This window comes from Dermacentor andersoni, chromosome 11, assembly GCF_023375885.2.
Source record: "Dermacentor andersoni chromosome 11, qqDerAnde1_hic_scaffold, whole genome shotgun sequence".
Lineage (NCBI taxonomy): Eukaryota > Metazoa > Arthropoda > Arachnida > Ixodida > Ixodidae > Dermacentor > Dermacentor andersoni.
The window spans coordinates 69,637,137-69,659,048 of record NC_092824.1 but is presented as its reverse complement, the minus strand read 5'-3'; the positions used below and the strand labels follow the sequence as shown (position 1 = coordinate 69,659,048).

At 45.3% G+C, this 21,912-nt stretch overlaps 1 protein-coding gene across 1 annotated transcript in view; it reads left to right on the top strand.

Moving 5' to 3' along the window:
* The first annotated feature begins 7,197 nt into the window (after nt 1–7,197).
* The window catches only part of SMC2 (structural maintenance of chromosomes 2), a 67,009-nt gene continuing 52,294 nt past the window's right edge, over nt 7,198–21,912 (top strand). Inside the window, exons 1-4 of the mRNA XM_050167942.3 lie at nt 7,198–7,655; nt 15,570–15,731; nt 18,320–18,430; nt 20,425–20,562. Of these exons, the coding sequence (XP_050023899.2) occupies nt 7,338–7,655; nt 15,570–15,731; nt 18,320–18,430; nt 20,425–20,562 (729 nt within the window). The 5' untranslated portion in view covers nt 7,198–7,337. The remainder of the gene's footprint in view (nt 7,656–15,569; nt 15,732–18,319; nt 18,431–20,424; nt 20,563–21,912) is intronic.

Genomic DNA, 21,912 nt, shown 5'->3' with positions numbered 1-21,912 from the left:
GTACATTTGCGTTCCCACCCTAGCTTCAATTCGTCTTCACTACACGGCCTGTCTTGATGCAGCGAAGATGAAGTCCAGGGCGATGGAGGCGATCACGTAAGCGTCATGAGAGACTGTGCAGCCCATTTAACTCCCAACTCTTAACTGCTGTTTGCAGCAAAATGGAATGATAGCTCGTAAATTACTAAAGTGCGTGGTTTCACGACTGGAAACTGCACAGGGACTCAGTGTACCCATAGTGGCAGGCTCCAGATGAATTCCAAGCATCTGAGGTTCTTTAACGTGCATCTAAGTCTATGTGCACGAGCAATCTTGCATTTCGTCCCCATCTAAATGTGGCCATTGCAGCCAGGACTCGAACTGGAGACCTTGCGCTCAGCACCGGAACGCCATACTCACTCAGAGGCGTCATGGTGGATATCTCGTAAATCTAACCAGGATGACGGCTAAATAGGAAGGACGGTTATTGCATATCAGTTCTTTCGCAATGCCATTACACTTGATAATGGGGATACGTCGACCATCACACTTGTGCGACGCTATGACTCCATGTCTGCGGGCCTACAGTGGTGTTGGATAACCACAGTCGGCCATTATCGAATTGAATGACGTGGTCGACTTCTATTCTCTATAATATCTTAGTTAGGCTTTTAGTGCTGTCCCGTCTTCTTTGACGAAGGAAAATAAATGGATGATTGAATGAAAGACTGAATGAATATTGCGTCACCGCACATTCCTAACAAACCTGCAGTTCTCATGGGAATACCAGAACCGATTGCAGCCATCCTGGCAAATTTGGTTTGATACCGACAAGCCCATCCTGCTGCACATGCCAATTTTGTCAAAAGTACAGCATGACATGCACAGGCTTGTTTCCATCGCAGGAAATACAGCGTACACATCAGTTGCTACTAAAGAAAGCCAAGATCACAAACTCGTCTTGCACGCTAGGTGTGGAAACAAAACTGAACAGGAAGTTATAGTTTCAACCAATACCTTTGTTACACCTTTATTATTACTCTCAAAAGAGGTATGAGCACACTCGCCAGAGATCATACCATATGCTCTTGCAATGCAATCAGAGCATAGGCAATCCTCAATCCAAACACCGGGCATACCCAGAGCCATATCACATAAATCTCTTGACACACTAACCACATGACGCTCACAAGAAATGTCAAAAGAAAGCAAAGGCCATTTCAATTGTTGTATCATGCGTTTGGGCACTGAAGGGAGCATACAAGACAAAGCGATGCAAGACGCGCAACATATCTCGTTACGGCTTCGAGACTAGACGACTTTGTGCAGAAAGCTTGACACCAAGAAAGTTGTATGAACAGGTTTGGCTGAAAACAGCAATCTTTGTACAGTGGTCAGAAGAGCTGCATATCAATGAGCTGCCTCAAGAAGTTTTCACGCGCAGAAGGAAATAAAGCAACAAAAAATATACATATTGAATTTCACCTAAGTACAACCAGTACTCCCTTATTTTTATGTTGAACAATCCATGACATCAGCATCTTGGGTGCTTTTTACTTTGTTTATGCCTATTATCCCAATAGCCATGCCATTTAATTTGTTCAGTGATAAGCATTGTGAATGAGCTGTGCTCACTCGAAAAACGATGCTGAGCCATGCATGCGACACATCAGTCTTCTGCCACCGCTAACAATGCCACACCAGATGTGTTTGCTAGCACATTTGTTGATGCAGTGTGGCACATAATTCTCATCTGCCCCTTGTGCACATGAGAGATGTCACAGAAGTTGGCATAACGCTAAACAGTTTTAAAAGCTCGCATGAGCCAAAAACATCTTATGCATGGCTATTTTTATCTAGTGGGCTACGCAACCTTTAAAATCAAGTACACACAAGTACAGTTGACTTTGTTAAAACTTTCAGAAACCATCCATGACAGAAGTACTGGCTATTCGCGGGACAGCTGCACAGACAATATACAGATGTGAGTGACTGGCCACCACGTACATGTGCCCCAGATACCAGATTTCAAAAGCACTAAAAAAATAGCCAATGTAGGCCACAGGTAAGAAAAACAGTCAAGAAGCCAAACACTGCCTAAATGGTTGCCAAGGCAACCCATACTGCTGCTCAACGTAGTTAAGAGACACAGGTTCAAATGGCAACTCGGCATTATGTTTAAACATCCCGGAAGACACAATTATGGTTTGTAGCTGAGTGCACGCTACTACTAAAGTATTAAATATGACAGTTTATGCAAAATCCTATACCCAATTTTTAGGGTATACTGTGATATTTAATGTTGTATGTTGGTCTTAAATGTAGCCAAGAAATAGAGAAGGAACTGTCATAGCTAAAAGGTGCCAACAGAAGCCACTTGGGTGCGAGATTGCTAAATCTGGCAACCCTGGTACCGAATGACATGCAGTAAGTACCGGGCTTATCAGGGCTGTGACTGAGAGCCTGAAGAACATCAAGGGCGGATCAACTTTGCATCTGATTACCTCATTATGTTTCATGCCATTCATGGTTGGCTACACTGCAATGCCCTGGATGATGTCACCAATACGTCAGGGGCGAAATCATGAAGAAACCATTTTTCATGTTTTTTTGTGTGTCAGCACTTCTTGAAAGTGGGAGGTTCACATTCTCACAGTAGTTACTTGCATTTTCCTGAAGGGAAGCGAAAAGCAGTGACTAAGCTTCAAGAAAGCTACACTGCAATTATGGTAGAGCAGAGAGGCGAAATTTAGAACAAGCAACAGTAGAAGTGCCACATGTAGATGATAATCTACCAAAAGCCCCTTTTCCTGACCGTGATGGGCCATACGAAATCACAAGGGCTTGCATCATGATCAATGGGCGGTAAACTACTGTACTATATTTTAAACGGTTCATGTTCTCAGACTGAATGAACTAAAATCTGGCCTATAACTCTCCGATGCCAACAAATATTTGACGCAGGAACTTTGCCACTGAAATGGAATGAAACCTAATGTCACTCCCTGACAGAACCGCACCAAATAGTAATTTATCCTGACATGCACAAATAGGTTTTCCCATACAAGCGATTATGAGATGATCACAAGAGTTTCTGGCAACACCTTGTACATCTGGTCTTAGTTCAAATGAGCACATTTCAGAATGCACTTGGGCTATATTTAGCTCATATTACAGAACACCTCGGCACAGATGCAATCTTAATGCCGACTTTTGAATTTGTTCCATCAAGAACTGTGGAACAGCAAGATATTTACTGCATTTTAATTCATCACAAGATTTTCAGAATTGCCTTTAGTACTGCCATTCCAATATTATTTTAGTACTATGTTAACTCGGTGCAGTAACATGCATATGACAAGGTAAAGCCCTTAAATGGTGACAGCCAAATATTGCGTGCACACAGAGACAATTTGATCATGTCTGGACTTTGAAGTCATTATGGCACACTCTACTGATGGCGTCTCACACCACGAACTCCTTAAATAACTGGAAATTGGCAAGCAGGTAAACATTCATGTCAGAAAGAAAGCAATTAAAAGAAAGACCCATCCCTCAAAGCTAACAAGCTTTTAATGAAGAAAGCATACTTTACTATAAATAAAATGCACATGCATACATGCCAACCTGGAAATCTTAAAATTAGTAAACATCCTGTGGACACCACAAAGAGGTGGGGAGGTCAGATTAGGCACTTATTCTAAAGTTTGCTCTGAGCATACACCTTTTATGGGTTACATTAACACTTTAAATATTATACATTATTTACCATTAACACAGTGCAGAAACAGCCGCTAACCTGGAGCCGCAGAGACTGACAAGCAGCATATTGTTTTTAGATGGTGGTTACTTTTTCAGTGACACTGCTATTGCCTACTTTGCCTGTTTATGGAACTTACCTACATAAACTTGCTTGAAGCAAGCACAGAGGAGCACTTTTGGAGGCCTCCCTTCACCTCAGATGATCTCCAATGGAAGGTGCAGAAACCAATGAGATAAACTGTTTCACGAACAGAGCTTATTTTCCGTAAAACACGACACATTTGTAAAATTGCGAGATGAGCCTAAATTTGTACACTATACGGGAAACTCGGATGAGATGGCAGGTATGCAGATGCACTGAATCGAAAGGAACAAAGTTTGAGTACTTGCATATGCGTTCTTCATTACAACTGTTTGTTCAGTGTAGTGCCAGTTTGAACCCCTTTCTCACCTGTGGTGCTTTCTTTCCAAGATGAATCACTCATTTTTGCTGCAGGCTATACGCTCTTACAACAGGTAACGCACTACATTTCCTTTTTTGGCACTGGTGGCTGTGAATGATGGTCACTTTACCTTACGGATGTACACATGCCACCAGCAGTGTCCAGTGAGTTAACACAAGCGGCACAATTAACTAAAATGTCCAAAAGACTTTCAATGCGTGGGCAACAGTAGAAATGTTTACACTGGGGAGAAATCAGCAGAAGTTATGAAATTGTGCAGCACATGAGACAGGTCAGCTTTAAGGTTTTCTTGCACGTGTGGCATTTTTCATTACAAAGTTTTACATTGACTGCTCTTTGACAGACATCACTGCAGAGAGCTCTAGATTCGTGAACATTTCTTAAATATCATACCAATCGGAATGGTGCACCGCAGAAACAAATTGTATTTGCAGCCTTTAAAAGCATGCTAGTGCCCTCGCAAGCATCGCCAATTCTTAAAGGTGGCATTGTCAATGTGAACGATCCTATAGCCCATAAAATGTACATATATAGTGGACTTTTTCATTGAAGCAACATTCATAGATAATTTAGAATTGCAGTGAGCGCAGAAAGCATAGCCTAGCTTTCCACTACCATAGTCGCTGAAGTGAATTTTTGTCATTATCTACATATTTGTCAGCTGGAAGCTCGTGCTAAGGCTTGCTTTAACTCTAAAGACCAGAAACAAAAAAAAAGTTATGGTACCAGACCAACATTCTTCATACGCACAACACACACAGCATACAGGCATTTGTGGAGGTACTACAAGTGTGACTTACTGAATAATACTGTATAACTGGTAACATCTGCATGTGACAAAAAGTGTCAAACATTTGAAATATATATTAACAAAATTATAAGTTAGGCAAATAAATTAAGGGTTGGGACTTTGAAGCACAGAGGGGATGCACTATGTGTGCCACTATCTTGGGCTAAGGAGAACAAGTTGAGATTCCTATTAGGTACAAGAGAACAGCACAGCCATGAGACACAAGAGTGGTGGAGAAGACAACCACGGTGCTGAAGTTGCAGTAGCTTGCATTGCACATACAACAAGACAATATCGTCAAGTTATCACCATTGGAATGTTTCCACAAGGCCCTTGTAGAATGGTCGGTTGCACAAGACTGCAGTCACATTCGATGCTGAAGCCCTTCTTCAGGATGAACGCCATGTTGCAAAAGGGATCTCATAAAAAATGAAGTTACACTCCCACAATAAAAAAAGAGCATGCTCAGCCAAAGTGACTGAGCATTGAGAGGCCGAATCGCTGCTTCTTGGGCAAGCATTCTGCTGCAGCTAAGATGTCTTCGCAGCATTCCGGCAAGTACACTTTCGTGTAAGTATTTCTGGTCATGTTCGATGCTTATGTGCTCCTAATAGTAGTAAATATATTGCGAACAAATCGAATAACAGCAAGCGCGCGGAAGCATAAAATTGGCTACACTGCAGGAAGCTGTTTCACAAGCTTTTAAGGCAGCATTGCTTTAGAAGCAGGCAATGGTATACACAGCAGACATTTGTTTGCTGCGCGCATTCAGGCCACAAGTTCTGCCGTGCTTATATTACTCCTTGGGACACCATTTCCTGTACCCCATTCCATCATCGTCATACCCCAACCCCCTTTCCTACGTTATGTTAAAGCATTGATAAAGGCATAGTCGCGCTCAGGTTTCCACAAGTTTTGAAACGGGCGCAACGTATTAGGCTAAAATCGGCGCTCCCGAAGAAGAGCGCCCCGGAAGCGCTCAAACCGACTCTTTCTCAACAAACTATCATGTCTGAACTCGACACTACCTCGAAAAAGACGAAGCACGCGCGAAGCTAAGTTCCTCCCCCGTAGCAGACGACAACAAGCGCGCCCGCGCTTGACCCGTCCTTCGTCACAGCATGGCGCCAACCACGTCGGCTTCGTCGTCAGATGCGGAAAAGTTGCTGTTGATGCTGAAACTGCGACCGATGCGCAGTTCAGACAACGCGTGGCCATCCACGAGTACGCTGTTGCCGCCGACGCCGTCGTGGTTGGGCGTCCCGGGCGTCGAACTCTTGCGCGTCGCCACCGACGACGCCGAGGCGGCTGTCAAGTTTCCCCTCGAGTTTGCTCGCGATCGCGGCGCTTGCCGGCTTGGCGTTTTCGCTGGCAGCCTGCGCATGGCCGCCAGCAGCTTCTCCACGACGGGCGTGTACGCGGCCACTTCGTCGACGAGCGCGTAGCGGTGCGACAGCAGCTCTAGCTGCATGTCACGTTCGCGGAGCAGCTCTTCGTGCTTGCGTAGCCTCTCTTCGGCGGCCGCCAGTTGCACTTCCAACTCGGCTATGCGCGCGTCCTTGGCGTCGCCGACGTCACGGATGCGCATCTGCATTGCCTCGTCCTTCTTGATGAGGGCCTCAGCCTGCTCTTGCACGGTGCGCTCGAGTTCGGCCACCTTGACGTGAAGCAGCTGCAGGTGGTCGTTGGCCTCCTTGATGCTGCTCCGGGTCGGACTAGGACTAACCTTCGACTGGAACATGGCCGCCCGCCCGCGCCCGACCGGACCCGGCGGCGCCGGTCCGCGGCTCCGTTGCGTGGTCGCTTCACCTTGGGCGCTATCTGTCTACGATGGAACCCCGCACCGCGCTGAAGGCACTGAGAAAGCTGCCGAAACTACGGGCACGCGGAGCAGCCAGCGCGCGTCATTGCGTTTGACGCCATATTTAGTTGACTCATGTTGGCTGTGGATTTCACGCTTTGTGGATAGCACAAAAAAGAAGACGCTACTACCTAAGACGCTGCAAACAAAAATTTGGCAGCCTATAAAACTTGTATATAACATTTTCAAATATTTTGTATATTGTTTGACTATGCATTTGTTTACACGCTATAGTATAAACTTAAAAAAACAACAAAAATTAATACCTAGATTGCAGCGCCATGTAATAACGGGTTGCTCGAAGAAATGTTAACAAAAGGCGCAACGAATCTGGCGCCAGATTTTGCGGGATCGTGTCTTGCGGCTCGTTCAAAAGTGCGCGGAATATGGCGGTTACGACAGCGCGTGAGTTCTCGCACTCGCGTCGTTCCTCGTACGTCTGAATTGTGTGCGCGGACGCGTTAAAGACTCATACACCGCGATGCACATAAAGAGTATAACTATCGACGGCTTCAAGTCGTACGGACAGCGGGTCGACATCAAGGGGTTCGACCCACTCTTCAACGCGATCACGGGCCTCAACGGCAGTGGCAAAAGCAATATCCTCGACTCAATATGTTTCGTGCTGGGCATCAGCAACCTGTCGCAGGTGCGTGCCGTCAACTTGCAGGACCTTGTGTACAAGAACGGCCAGGCGGGCATCACCAAGGCGACGGTTTCAATCACGTTCGACAACCGCGACCCACGTCAGAAGCCCGTCGGCTATGAACATTATGACGAGTTCACCATCACGAGACAGGTATGGTAACTGTGGCATAGCTTGAAGCTACCGCCAGGCGGTAGTTTTCCGTACATTTCTCTTTGTCGTTCTGGGCTACCTCATCCGTACGGTTCGGTCAGGGTCTAGAAACACTTGCTGGTGTCGTTCGTTGTTACTGCATCTTACTTCTGATTGAAACACACCCACACACAAAAGCTAGTTTGATCTTCCGTTCAAGCTGGTCATGGCACCTGTTATATTTCAGTGCTTGCTGCGACATTTGTGTCTTATGTACTGAAACATGCACAGACTTCCGGAATAAGTTCCGGATCCACACGATGCCGTACACTTCACCGTTTGCTCCCATTCATTTTGCGCCTATAGAGAAACGGACGCGAAAATAATCTCGTTAGTGACTGTCCTGCAAGCTCGGACCGCTTCCTACGTCCCGCGTTTTGAGCAGCGTCGGAGAGCTATCGCCGTTTCGAAGCGATCCACGCAGTTCGAACGTTTTTTTTCTTATCGCTCCGTCACAGAATAAAGAACCAACCAGCTCCGTGAGGTTGTGATTCGTAGGTAGTTCGTTGTGACGTCATCAAGGACGCATGTCGTTCGTCCGCTTCGCGCTGCCAGAAACTCGGTCGCGCTCTTCACATTGGGGTAGAAAATTGCATTTCTTATGCATATATATACATATATATACATATATATATATATATATATATATATATATATATATATATATATTGGAACTAAACATGTAGCTTTTGTCGATCTGGAGCTGTGCCAGTTGGTATTCCCCCCCTCTCTCTCTCTCTCTCTCTCTGTAAACAACTATTATGTATTCATTGCTTTGTCTTTGTTGCACATATAAACGTCTATTTGAAGCTGCCTGTCAATGTGCACTTTGACTTTGTATTTTCTTCTTTCATTTATTTATTTAAATGCATACAAAGTAGGTGCATTTAAGGTTCAGAGTAGTGATATCGTTGAAACGAAATTGGCTGTAATTAAGTAATTGTAATTCTACTCAAATTTCCCATAAAACCCTATGCACTTAAGATATTGTATAAATGTAAAAAATATTTCCTTGGAGCAGACCTAAAAAGCCATTTTTAGTTGAGAATGAAGATTTGCAAATTAGTCTGAAATTTGGTGACACGCAATGCTGCTTGCAACTTGCCTGAATCAGCTGTTTCAAATGGGTCATTACAATTACGACCACTGCTGATGTTCTCGGCGATCACTCGAGCATTTCTTGAATGCACCAGGGGAGTGCCGAGAGCTTCCAATTCGGTACCACTGGAACCAAGCTCAAAGGAATACTTTCTTTCTTTAATTGTTTATTAGTGTCCACTTGCATTGGGCGATGAGCACTGTCGAAATCACTGGCCTGTAACGCTTCGCTGGCGTGCATTCTATCATTGTTGATTTAGTTGGTAAGTGAATGTTTACAAGTTTATACGGCCGATAAAACTACTATCCTTACTTTGTACAGCTATCTGTTAGTTTGCTATCGCAATTGGTGCTTTGCCTTTCAGGCGGAACTGCGAATTTTTGCTGCATTACAGGCTCCACAAGGGAGAATTGAGTAAAGGTGAAGTACACTTATGTGTATAACTAGGTATATAGCTGCCCAAACTTTATAGTAAAATTCTTGATCTTTGGAAGCTTGTTTTGTATTGCTGTGTTGACACCAATTATTTTATGATTTTTAGCTTGTGACTGTTTGAGGGGCACACCTCACTCCAACAGAATACAAACACAGTCACTGACCAATTTTTCATAGGCTGTGTGGGGAAGATGACGAACGCTTGCCAATCATCATAACCAGCTCTCGGCATGGAGTTCACCACTCGTGCTAGGACTGTTGCTGTAGCTTGACCACCTCATTAGCCGCTCTCAGTCCACAGCCAATGAACCTCTTCACAGTTGCTGGGAGGTGCTGGGTATTTTGAAAACGACCATGGCGGAACTATGATCCCGCATGCTACCGTCTACCGCGCCCGACGACGCATGCCCACAGGCGCCTCCTCCTCCATTGGTCATGTTCTCCGCCAGAGGGACCCCGCTATTTTCAGTGGCACGGATGAGAACAACATGGAGGATTGGCTCTTGTTGTATGAGAGGTAGGCATGCACAACAAATAGGACAATGCTGCAAAACATGAACAATGTGATGTTCTACCTCATTGGTGTGGCCAGACTCTGCTACAAGAACCATGAAAGGGATTTCCAGACATGGTCAGCATTTAAGACCCCTTTCATATATGTGTTTGGCTGTAGACGTGTTTACACATATACGGCCAGGACACGTCTACATGTTTACGGCCAAGATGTGTTCGTAGACGTGTTTCGCAACTTCCTTGCAGAGCAGCGTTTGCAGGAATGAGGTCAGCAGCTGGGTGAATCCTTCATGAGCTACATCAAAGACATTCTAGATTTGTGCAAGAGAGTCGATGTGACCACGTCAGTGTCAGACTGAATCAAGAATATTATGAAGGCAATAGTGGACGACGTTTTCAACATGCAGCTTGCAAAGAATCCCCGCGCTGTGGCAGACCTTTGCATGACCAACATTTCCGACCACTCAACACTGCTTGCTGAGATTAAGGCATTTGTGTGTGAGGAAGTTGCCCGCCAGCTCTACTTAGTGCCCTTTGCTCAGCCACGGCATATTCAACAGCCTGCTCCAGATTTTGGGCCCTCACTCTGCCATGCGATTGAGCAAGAAATTGCCCGGGCCTTGCCTCTTCATCGCCAGCAGACCCCTGCAGCGGTGCCTCTCAGTTATGCTGAAGTCGTCACCAGGCCCCGACCATCCCCTGCAGCTGCAGCTCTACCCCTCAATTACGTTGACGTGGTACCTAGGCCCTGACCACATGCCGCCGTCCGGTTGTTTCACCAGACGCCGTGCCGTGTGACCTGGACTGGACCTGCCGTCGCAAACTCGTGGCGTACATCCGACAAGTGGCCAATATGCTTTGCCTATGGCTATGCCAGTCGCATCGCCCGCTTTTGTTGACGTGCTCAATCAACTGGTGCCGCATCACCCATGACGAGCCATGATACAGGCGTGCCAAAGCCATTTTGCAGCTCTATGGACTCACCTTCGGCCCCAGCTGTTCGACCGATGCCCGTCACCCGCCGTTCACATTCTCTGTGTCACTGCTCACTATCGCCAATGTGACCTCGTTTTGTGAATTGAGAAGAGGAAAACTGATTGTCGCAGCCCACGAGGCAAGGAATACGGTGCTGTTGGACTACACGAGTCTTCATGGTCGCCCATCAAATGTTATAGAAGTTTGTGTTGAAGGTGTATGCGCATTTGCTCTTGTGGCCATTGAAGCCGCCATCTCTGTTATAGATGCAAAACTCTTGTTGCTCACTTCGGAAAGTTACGACACCACTTTTGGCGCTCTCTTCGCCCAGCAGGTGCTCAGCTTGTTCACCCTCTGGTGAAGCGTGCGGCACGTGTGGTTATTGAGGATGTCCTGTATACTATTGAGTTTATTGTTATTTCTTCGTGCTCTCATGACGTTGTCCTCGGGTAGGACTTTCTTTCACATCGTAAAGCCGTCATTGATTGTGCACGTGCTGAAGTTGAACTATCACCAATGCTAAATGTGACCTTAGCCGACGTTCTGCTCATTCCCTGTAAACTGCTTGTGAAGGAAGATACCAACATTCCCTCCAATGCCTCAGCTGACATTCTGTCCATTCTCTGTAAACTGCTTGTGAAGGAAGATATGAACATTCCCCCAAATGCCTCAGCGCTACTGCCCATGTGCTGCAGCAGCTTCTGTGACGCAGTTGCACTGTTTTCTCCATCTGGCCTATTCCTTAAACAAAAAGCTGTTGTGCTACCTTTTGCTGCTGTTGACATTATGCAAGGCAGCAGCAACCTCTTTGTTTCGAACCCACTTCCGTATCCTGTGACACTGCTTCGAGGAGAATGCCTGGGCAGTGTGAAAGCCATAGAAGACAAGCAAGTCATTGACATATCGGATGACGTAGCCTCTGCCAGCCACCCTAACCTGAGTGCTTTATCTATGTCTACAGCATTGTCCACAGACGTGTTTGGTACCTCCATCGCTGACGATCTTACACCAGTTTAGCATTCACAGCTTCTATGTGTGTTAAATGAATTTCATTCTTTTTTCGATGTCACACAAACTTCTCTGGGCTGCGCGTCCACAGTTACTCATGCCATTGGCACCAGCTCCCACCTGCCATTGCAACACCGTCCATGTGGCGTATCTGCTTCAGAGCGTGATGTCATCAAGGAGCAAGTCGACGACATTCTTTGCCGTCAGGTGATCTGACCTTCATATAGCCAGTGCGTGGTTTACTCCTGTTGTTGTTACGAAAAGGGATGGCTCTGTTGACTTCTGTATAGACTACCGACACCTTAACAAGTTCACTTGCAAGGATGCCTATCCCTTCCTGTACATGGATGACGCCACTGATTGTCTGCAAGGTGTGGAATTCTTTTCTTCATTAGATTTGTCTTGGGGATATTGGCAAGTGCCAGTAGCAGAAGTTGACCGGCCGATGACAGCATTTGTTATGCCTGATCGCTTATACGAATTTAACATGTCTTTTGAACTTTGTAATGCACTCTGAGCACATGATGGACACAGTTTTGCGTGGCTTGAAGTGGCACACGTGCCTGTGCTATCTCGATGATGCTGTGTTTGCTCTGGGCTTCACCGTGCATCTTCAGCGGCTTAAATGTGTCCTGACATGCTTAACGAATAATGGCCTACATCTGAACTTAAGAAAGGGCTGCTTTTCAGCAAGACAACTTACAATACTCAGTCATGTCGTATTCAAGGACAGCGTCCTCCCCGATCTGACCAGTCGTTGCAGAATTCCTTAAACCAACGTCGATAAAAGAACTAGTACCTAGTACGTAGTTTTGTTGGATTCTCTTCCTACTTCAGATGGTTCATTAGAAGTTTTGCCACCATCATATCACCCCTGACTAAGCTGCTCGGAGTGCGAGGACGCTTTCATGAGCCTGCACCATCTTCTTCACTCCCAATTTTGCGCTATTACGACCCCACAGCCCCTATGGAAGTGCACATGGATTTCAGCGGTGTCGGCCTCAGCGCTGTCCTTGCGCAACGTAAATCTGCATTCGGTGAATTTGTCATTGTGTATGCAAGTCGAACACTGACAAAAGCTGAGGGCAACTACAATGTGACAGAGAAAGAATGTTTAGCCATCCTCTGGGCCATTGCTAAGTTCAGTCCTTATTTGTATGGTCGCCCATACGATGTTGTCACAGACCATCATGCACTTTGTTGGCTCTCTTCAAAAGATCCTTCAGGCCGCCTTGCTCGCCAGGCACTTCGGCTACAAGGCTTTAACATCCACGTCGTGTACCGAAATGGACACCAACATTCTGACGTGGACACCCTGTCACGCTCTCCCTTGCCTGACAACATTTCCTGTTCCTCAGAATGTCAGTCTACCATTTCGCCCATTGACAGTGGAACCATTGCTTCCGAGCAGCGCAAGGACCGCTGGATTGGCTCCTTAATAGACTCTCTCTCCGATCCGACAACTCGCATGCTGCGTTGTTAAGCTCACCATTCTGCCATTCACTATGACCTGCTTCACCAATGTAATTATTTCTCAGACGGTTGCCAGTGGTTATTGGTAATACCTCGAAGCCTGCTCTCCGAAATCTGCACATCCTTCCAGGCTTATCTGCAGTGTGGGCACTCGGGAGTTTTCAAGACTTACCGATGTCTTTGACAGCAGTATTACTGGTGAGGGATATACAACTATGTTTGAAAGTTTGTTTGCTCTTGACCCGATTTCTAACATTGCAAATCTGCCCTCCAGTTTCCATGTGCTCCACAGCCTCTACCTTGCCCTGCGCGGTCATTAGGACATGTCAGTGTTGATTTATATGGGCCACTTCCCCTAACAACTGCTGGTAACTGCTGGGCCATCGTCACAATTGATGATTTTGCACAATACACTGAAACCGTCACCCTACTGGCAGCTACAGCGCCCGACGTGTCGTTCCTCCTTTGCAGTTTTATTCTCCGCCAATGGTTCACTCCAACCACTGCTCAGTGATTATGGCTGCGCCTTTTTGTTTGACATCATTGAGGCCATCCTTGATCGATGCCGTGTTCCTTGGACAACTACTGCCTATCACGCTCAAACCAGCGGGCTCACTGAATGCTTCAACCATATGCTTGGCGATGTGCTTCCAATGTATGTTGCCTCTGGCCACACAAATTGGGACCTTGTTCTACCCTTTGTCACTTACGCATACAACACCGCGATACAAAGCACCACTGGTTTTTCGCCATTTTTCTTATTCTTTGGTTACCATCTGTACGGTTACCATCTGTTGCACACTATCAACACAGTTCTCCCATACCGGCCTGATGCATCCGAGTGTGCTCCCATTTCTGCTGCTGCGAGACATGCGGAGGAATGCCGCGAACTCGCACGGGCCCCAACTTCATCTAACCAGGAACACCAGAAGAGCAGTCGCCCCGCCAATACTGACGCACCCACTTTCCTTCCTGGCGCGCTTGTGTGGTTGTCAGTTCCTGCCAATGCAGCTGGTCTCTCTTTGAAACTACTGCCCAAGTATGAATGCCCTTGCTGCATCATTGAGTGCACATCTCGCGTGAATTATGTCTTCGAACCACTCACGCTGTCTTCAGACTTGCACTGCCGGGGATGAGATAGTGTCCATGTGCAGTGCCTTAAGATGTACTATGACCCACTCATCGTGGTGAGCTCTTAGGTCGCCAGGATGACTCCTTTTCATTGATGGATGTAAAATCGTAGTGAATATGACGAACGCTGGCCAATCATTATCACCAGCCCTGGGCACAGGGTTCGCTACTCGTGCTGAGACTTGCTGCTGCTTGACCGCCGTGTTAGCTGCTCTATGTTCGCAGCCAGTAAACCACTTTACAGCTGTTTTTCTGGACATGTCGATTATACAGAGCTACTTGTGTAGCGGCACCATCAACTTATCCGGCAATGAAAGTTTTGGTTACTGTTATGTGAATATTTCATCAATCCAGGACTGTGGCACAGATCATTCTTGCTGCATCTAAAAGCAAAGTGCCTTTTCACAGCATCTGTACTCAACGAAGTCTGCAGACCTTTAAAAAATTGGAAACGGGAGGAGTAATCAAACAATCTAATATTTTTCACCAAATTTCAGTATTTTCTGGCTTTGACTGTAGTATATTTTAAATCATAAGGCTGTCATGTCTGGCCATGTGTGTAGGTTTTTGCCTTCATGAACATGATATAGTTGCTTTGTCCTTGCAAATGGAGATGCTGCCGTTTGTTTGTACCCGTGCCATAATACTAAACAATGAATTAAACATAATTTTAGTTTCTGACAATTTCACTGAGTTCTTAATTATGGCACACATTGAAAGTTCTGAATTGTAGCCCACGAGTTTGTGAGGCATATCCATTTGGAATAAATTCTGTGGATGATATCAGTGTAGAGATATGTGCCATAAAATTTGTGGTAAAAATGCACTGTTGCTCTACTTACTTCGCTGTTTTGTGTCACAGGTCCTTTGGGTGGCCATATCAAACTTTTTTTACAGAAGTTCCGTTTGAAGAAAAACGAAATAGTTATGAACGATTTCTGGCACTGTGAATAACATCATGCTAAAAAATCTTCATTATAACTCATCACCACAGTTGCATTAAGGATTGCTAGTTGCTGTTATAATCCTTCTTTTGCGTCCAAGTTTCCAGTCATTCTTTGCATTACATACTTAGTCACATTACGTTTATTCAAGTATGGCAGATCCTCGAAGGGTAATGTATTCACTTGTACAAGTTCACATAGTATGCAATGCTCATCCGGTGCCAATAAGTGCTGTTGCATTAAAAAATGCAGGTTGAGTCATGTCCTGTTGTGAACACCTTTGTTTGGTGGATGCAGGTGGTGGTAGGTGGCAGGAACAAGTACCTCATCAATGGCGTGACGGCAACCAGCAACCGGGTGCAGGACTTGTTTGGATCAGTGCAACTCAACGTCAACAACCCTCACTTCCTCATTATGCAGGGCCGTATCACCAAAGTGCTCAACATGAAGCCACCTGAGGTTTGTTGGACTGGCTTGTGAATTATGGTCACCTGCGTCGGGACTGGGTCTTACCCATGCGCCGCAAAACACGACACATCATTACCCAATTGATATCGCTCTGTTACACGTGATCTCCCAGATGATGTGCCTACGGAGGAGAACGTTGAAGATGCCTAACTGCTGGATAGACAGTGGAACATCTCAGCCCATGTCATAGGGCAACTACACTGGGCTGTAGCTACGAAGTAGTAGCACTACGGTTGAAAGTTGTTCGCTTTGGGGGATGTGTTGTAAAAATGAGCGAAAGGGCATCAAATAAATGCATGCAACCCTATTTGATGCAGGTACTGCAGCAATAAGTTTGCACATTTGTTGTACATTATTCAAGGGAATAACATAACCTGGGACATCTTTGTGTGTTTATGCACTCCAGTTGAACATGTTGTTTGTGTCAAATTTCATATTCATAAATAAGGTAAAACGCTCGCACAGGCTGCTTATTTTCTCTTCCTTCTCCACAATAGTGTGTTATTTCTTTCACTGTTTTTTGGAAACACTTCAGGACATGTGTTCATAGCACATATGTGCTTTTTGATTTGAATGTTCTCAGACGTTGCAATTTGCGTACCAATTCATACTAAGAATAGATTGTCCACTTGTTAGCTTTACCCACACATGATAGTAACACCATGACGAATACATGAAGCCTTTGTGCCTTTCCAAGGAGCATCTGCTTTCCTGAGTTTTCTGATAGGGGCAGCCAGCTGTTTCAAAGGGTGCTTTTTGCATTGGTTGTATGTATAGTGTACTAGTGTACACCAGCTCTTCTGGTCATTTCATAGGCAGCAATAAGGAAGTAGAAGTGGGCAATGAAGACAAACATTTCTCGGGTTTAATGTTTAAATGACTTAAGTGGACAGTGGCACACCAAGTCCCACTTATTTATCCTCTACAATGTGTATACAATACAATATGCAAAATATGTTGTAGAAAACTGGAAAAATACAAGTCAAGAAAGACGTCAAGCAAGAAGACACAATCTCTGCAATGCTGTTCACTGCATACTTATAAGAAGTATTCAAGCTAGTAGACTGGAAAGGATTAGGAATGGGGATCAATGGCAAGTATCTCAGCTTGGAGGTGACATTGTCCTGTTCAGCAACGCTGAAGATGGTTTGCAACAGATGGCTGAATACTTCAGCCAAGAAAGTGTTAGAGTTGGGTTGACAATTAATTTTCAGAAGACAAAGGTAATGTTAAACAGCCTAGCAGGAGTGGAAGAATTCGTGATTGGCAGTCAGCCCCTAGAATTTGTACAAGAGTGTGTTTATCTAGGCCAATTACTCACAAGGGACCATGATCATGAGAAGAAAATTTGCTGAAAAAGAAATGGTTTGCAATGCGCTGTGCATTATGCAATGCAGTGCAAATGACAAGCATTACAAAGTGATGACTGGCACCATACTGCTATGCTTGAAAAGTATATAATTAGTATTGCATTTTACCAATACTAATGTATGGGGCAGAAACTTGGAGGTTAACAAAGCGGCTTGAGAAGAAGTCCAGGACTGCGCAGCGAGCGAGGGTATGAAAAATGTTAGGCATAACGTTAACGGACAGGAAGAGAGACGGAATCAGAGAGCAAGTGGGCGTCGCCGATATTCTAGTTGACGTTCAGAGAAATGAGTGTAGCTGGGCAAGCCGTGTAATGCATAGGGAAGATAACCAGTGGACTATTAGAGTCACAGAATGGGCGCCAAGGGAAGGGAAGCACAGTCAAGGATGGCAGAAAATTAGGTAGGGTTGTGAAATCGGGAAATTTTAATCGGTTAGTGCAAGACAATGGTACTAATTGGAGATAGCTGGGAGAGGTCTTCATACTGCAGTGGGCATAATAGGCTGCCGATGATGATGATGAAGAATATGTTTCTCAGCTTTGAAATTTAGCCTTTTGTGAATGCCACTTGATTGAAAGCACACTTCTAATGCTTTAGACACAATGCGATCCCTACTCTTGTCGTGTCCTTCAGAGTTAAATTTGAGCAATGCAGCATTCCTTTTATAAACTGGACAGTGTTCTACAGTGTATTGTCACTTATTTATGCGTGGATTGTCACTCCAAAAAACTGAAGGAATCTTGTCAGAAACTGACTCAAATAGTAATTGAAAGGAAACAATGTCATCCAGCCAATAGTAGCATAAAGCTACGAAGGACACCTGTAGGGTTTTTTAAGAAATAATCCAATACAGGTTTCTGTGTGGATTTCTGCAGAACTGATTTGCTATATTCAATGTTCTTGTGTTTAGAATTGATTAATTCAGCCTCGCTCTGTGATTTGCTAGCCTCCTGGGTAACACCGATGGTAGTGCGGCCACCCGAGGAAGGCTGTTGGTCCCTTATTCGTTTCTCGCACGAGGACGAATACTTCAACTCTGGAGCTTTCTTTTTGAGAAACCTACATAGCTTCCTGATACTTTTGAGCAGCTGACAATTTTTCCTTTCACGAAACTTCTTCGGCCTTGTGGATTTCTGCAGAACTTGTTTGCCAAATAGCAACTGTCAGAGGAAAGCACATGGCAGTACATGTTCACATGTTCCATTGCAGATCTTGGCCATGATTGAAGAAGCGGCTGGCACACGTATGTATGAGAGCAAGAAGCAGGTGGCACAGCGCACCATCGAGAAGAAGGAAGCCAAGCTGGCTGAACTGGACAGTGTAAGGCCAGCCTTTACCATGCTCCCTTTGTTTGCTGCTCTAGTATACTGTTTTCAGCTTGGCGTGTTCATTCTTGAACACTGTTTCAATGTTCAACCCTCGAGGGACCATGCGTAATGTGTTGTAATGTTGCTGCCATTCACATTGTGTCCGAGTTCACCCCGGGCACACAGAAGTCATGGCACAGACAGGGAGACAGCTTAAGAATTACCACAACTACCCGATTCTAATGCGTACTTCTTGTTTCCTGAAAAAATTTACCAATGTGAAGCTATATCTACAATAATAGCAAGCTATCATCATTGGCTTTAGAAATTTCTGTAGTTCAGCAATTTCCACACTCTGCTGCAGCTTGATGAATTGCAGTTAAGTTTGCACCTACTTCGTGAGTTCATAAGGCTATTAATATATGACAGCCAGCGATAATTGTTATCGGCTCACTACCGTGGTTGTTTTGAAGTCTACCGCCATTCGTAGCTGGAATCCCCAAGTCCTTTGCAATAAAATTGCAAAAGAAGAAAATTTCTCATTTGGTTTAAGATCTTTGGAAGAGGCTCACGGTTGCTGGTTCATAGTGTTAGTGGTTGGCTGACTGGTGCCCTTGTTGCCAGGGGTGAACCAATGACTGGCTCTGGTTGTATGCTAGTTTTGGATGCTGTTGCTCTGTCCTTGTCATTCCCTTACTCTGGTTAGCTGGTCTTGAGGTCTGCTTGTCGACAACTCTGGCCTGTCTTCCACGATCCTTCTATGCTCTGTTCTAAACCCTTGCACTCTTTCTTGAGCTCTTTATCAGCTAGCTATCAATGGCGCTTCATAGAACTGTGATGTCTGTTTACATTCCCGAGTTGCAGAATGGGTGTTTCCATTTCATACAACATTGCAGTTTTCGTTAACGTCTAGCAAACTTTTGTCAGTGCGAGTCGTAGTACTTCCCCTCGCTGTCATATCATTTGTTGCTGCTGCCTGATCATGTTTCCTGGGTATACTTCGTTTCATGCTAGCAGGCAACGCTATGAAAGCTAGAGTGACCTATTTTACTGCAGAGTTGTGCGTCACACATGAAAGAAAGATATAGGCACGCGTCATGCAGGTAGGTGTAACATCAAGTCTTGTACTCTTGTGTTGCAAAATATGAAAATGATTTGTGACGTGGAAAACATAGCAGATATGCACCTATTTACCACCAAATGAGCTGAGTGGCACGTTTCTGCATCTGCCGCAGCACACCCCTTGCGCTCACGACGAGAACATAGTAGGTATGTCACATATTGGAAACACGAAGGTGCACAAATAACGAGATCCGACCTAACTGTATGTCCAATTAATAATTGTGTAGAAATCATTGCAAATCAAAACCAACTGCGCTGTGAATGGCGCAGAGACTTTTATGACTGCACTACTGGCATAGCTTCGGCAACGTTCCCTGCTAAGTATGAAGTGGAGTTTAGAAACCACCTGAAAAAGAAAAAATTGTTAGCTGTCGTGCTGTCTTTGGTGTTTTAGTCAACATTGTGATGTCATCGTTGTAGTTAAGATTGTCTCATCATCGTCGTCTCTGGGCTAGCTGCTGCATTTTAGGTGGTGCAAAAGCTTTTCTCTCTACTATTCTCTAACAGCTGTTAGCCTATAATTGGAAAGCATGAACAGCCTGGCATTTTTGTTGCAGTTCTATTAATGGCCTCCAGTTCCAAGTGCTACAAACACTAGATCATTAGCCAGTCACGGGTGCTGATCTTTCATTTGTGGTAACTGTATGAGCCAGCATGCTTGCAGTGACCATGCTGGTGTTTTGAGCCAATCAGGGAGGCCGCAACAGCACTGTGGGCTGATCAGAGCTGTCAAGATGCTGAATTTGACAGTGTCTAGACTAGCATCTCAGAGGACAGGGAAGTTTGCAGATTTCAGGATAACCTCAGTTTCGAAGGAATGTGTTTTGATGCCTCTTTGAAGTTTCGTGTTGCACCACACGTCTAATTTGTGTGAGGCCATTTCAGGTGCTGAATGAAGAGATCACGCCTACGCTGAACAAGCTGAAGGAGGAGAGGCAGGCATACCTGGACTACACCAAGGTGTCGCGAGAGCTGGATCACCTGACAAAGTTGTATGTCGCGTGGCAGTATGTCCAGACTGAGGTCAGTGTCTACTGTAAATTACCTAACCCTGACTACACACGCATTCCTGGCTGCTTGTTCTGTGTTTATTTTTATTCCTGCTTCTATGTGAACAAGCATTCGTGCTTGCAAATTGTTGTGTATTGTTGTACTTACTTGCATGTGAATCACATTATTAGCCTACAATATCGGTGTTCTTTAAACCACCATAGTTTCCTTTTGCATGAAGCTGCTTAATTTTACATTGCATAAGTGGTGGAACAGCTGTGCCAAACTGTGCCGAGAGTGGGCCTTTGCGCCATCCTGTGCCAAAATGGCATTTTAACGCGAGAGCGTTAAGGAGCTCGTGTCGCAGAAAAGCCGGTGTCGTCGGCGTCGGCGTCAGCGGCGTTGGCCGTGAGCGATAAATCCCAGAAGGCACTTCATAAATAAAAAACATCTTGCAAGATGGGCTGGTGGGAATCGAACCAGGGTCTCCGGAGTGTCAGACGGAGATGCTACCACTCAGCCACGAGTTCGTTCCTTCAAAACGGGACAAAATCGCCTCTAGTGAATGCGGTGTTGCCTTAGAAACGTGCCGTAGAAAGTTGTACTGCGGTGTATATCGGTAATTATGACCATGTAACTTACAGAAGTCGCACTTTCACGAGTAGCGAAGTACGTTTCCGCTACATTTCTTCTGCGCACACGCAGAGCCAACTTGTGGCAAACACAGAAGACCCCCTCCTCGCAATGTACGGCGCTGCCCCGACACGTGGCGTGCCACTCGCCCCATGATTGCGTCCGCCTTCATGGCGTGTCGGGGCCCTGCTATCTGTGCCGATCGCGACGTTTGGCTGGCGTAGCGCGTTTGAGTAGGCGGTGCGAACGGGGTGCGATAACGCTATCGTGTTCCACTCTTGAAGGCAAAGCTTAAGCGTCCTCCAATTTTAGTGGAAAATTGCATAGAGCCTACACGAAAGTATGCATAAGAGTGAATCCCTCCTTCTGTCGATGCTTAACAGCTAGCAAAGCTGAAATCAAAATGAACAGCATGCTATCATCATCGAGAAATTCATGGTGGCGCCACCACACATCGTTAGTTATTGCATCTTTTCTGGCTTTCAGATTTCTCATACAGAAAGGTCGGGACCATATTTGTAATCTAAGTGAACAGCAGCTGCCCATGGTAGTCAAGTTGAACACTTGCCACTAGCAGTTTTCTTTAAATTTGGGAACAATATAAGCCTTGCCATAAGTAATGAGCCATGGTCCTTGCTGTTTTGTCCAGTACCCAAGTTCTATCCCAGCTCCAAGCAAAACAACCAGCAATTTAGTTTAAGGGTGTACACTGCTAACCACTAACTTGCATTCCTGTCTCATTATAGTTAT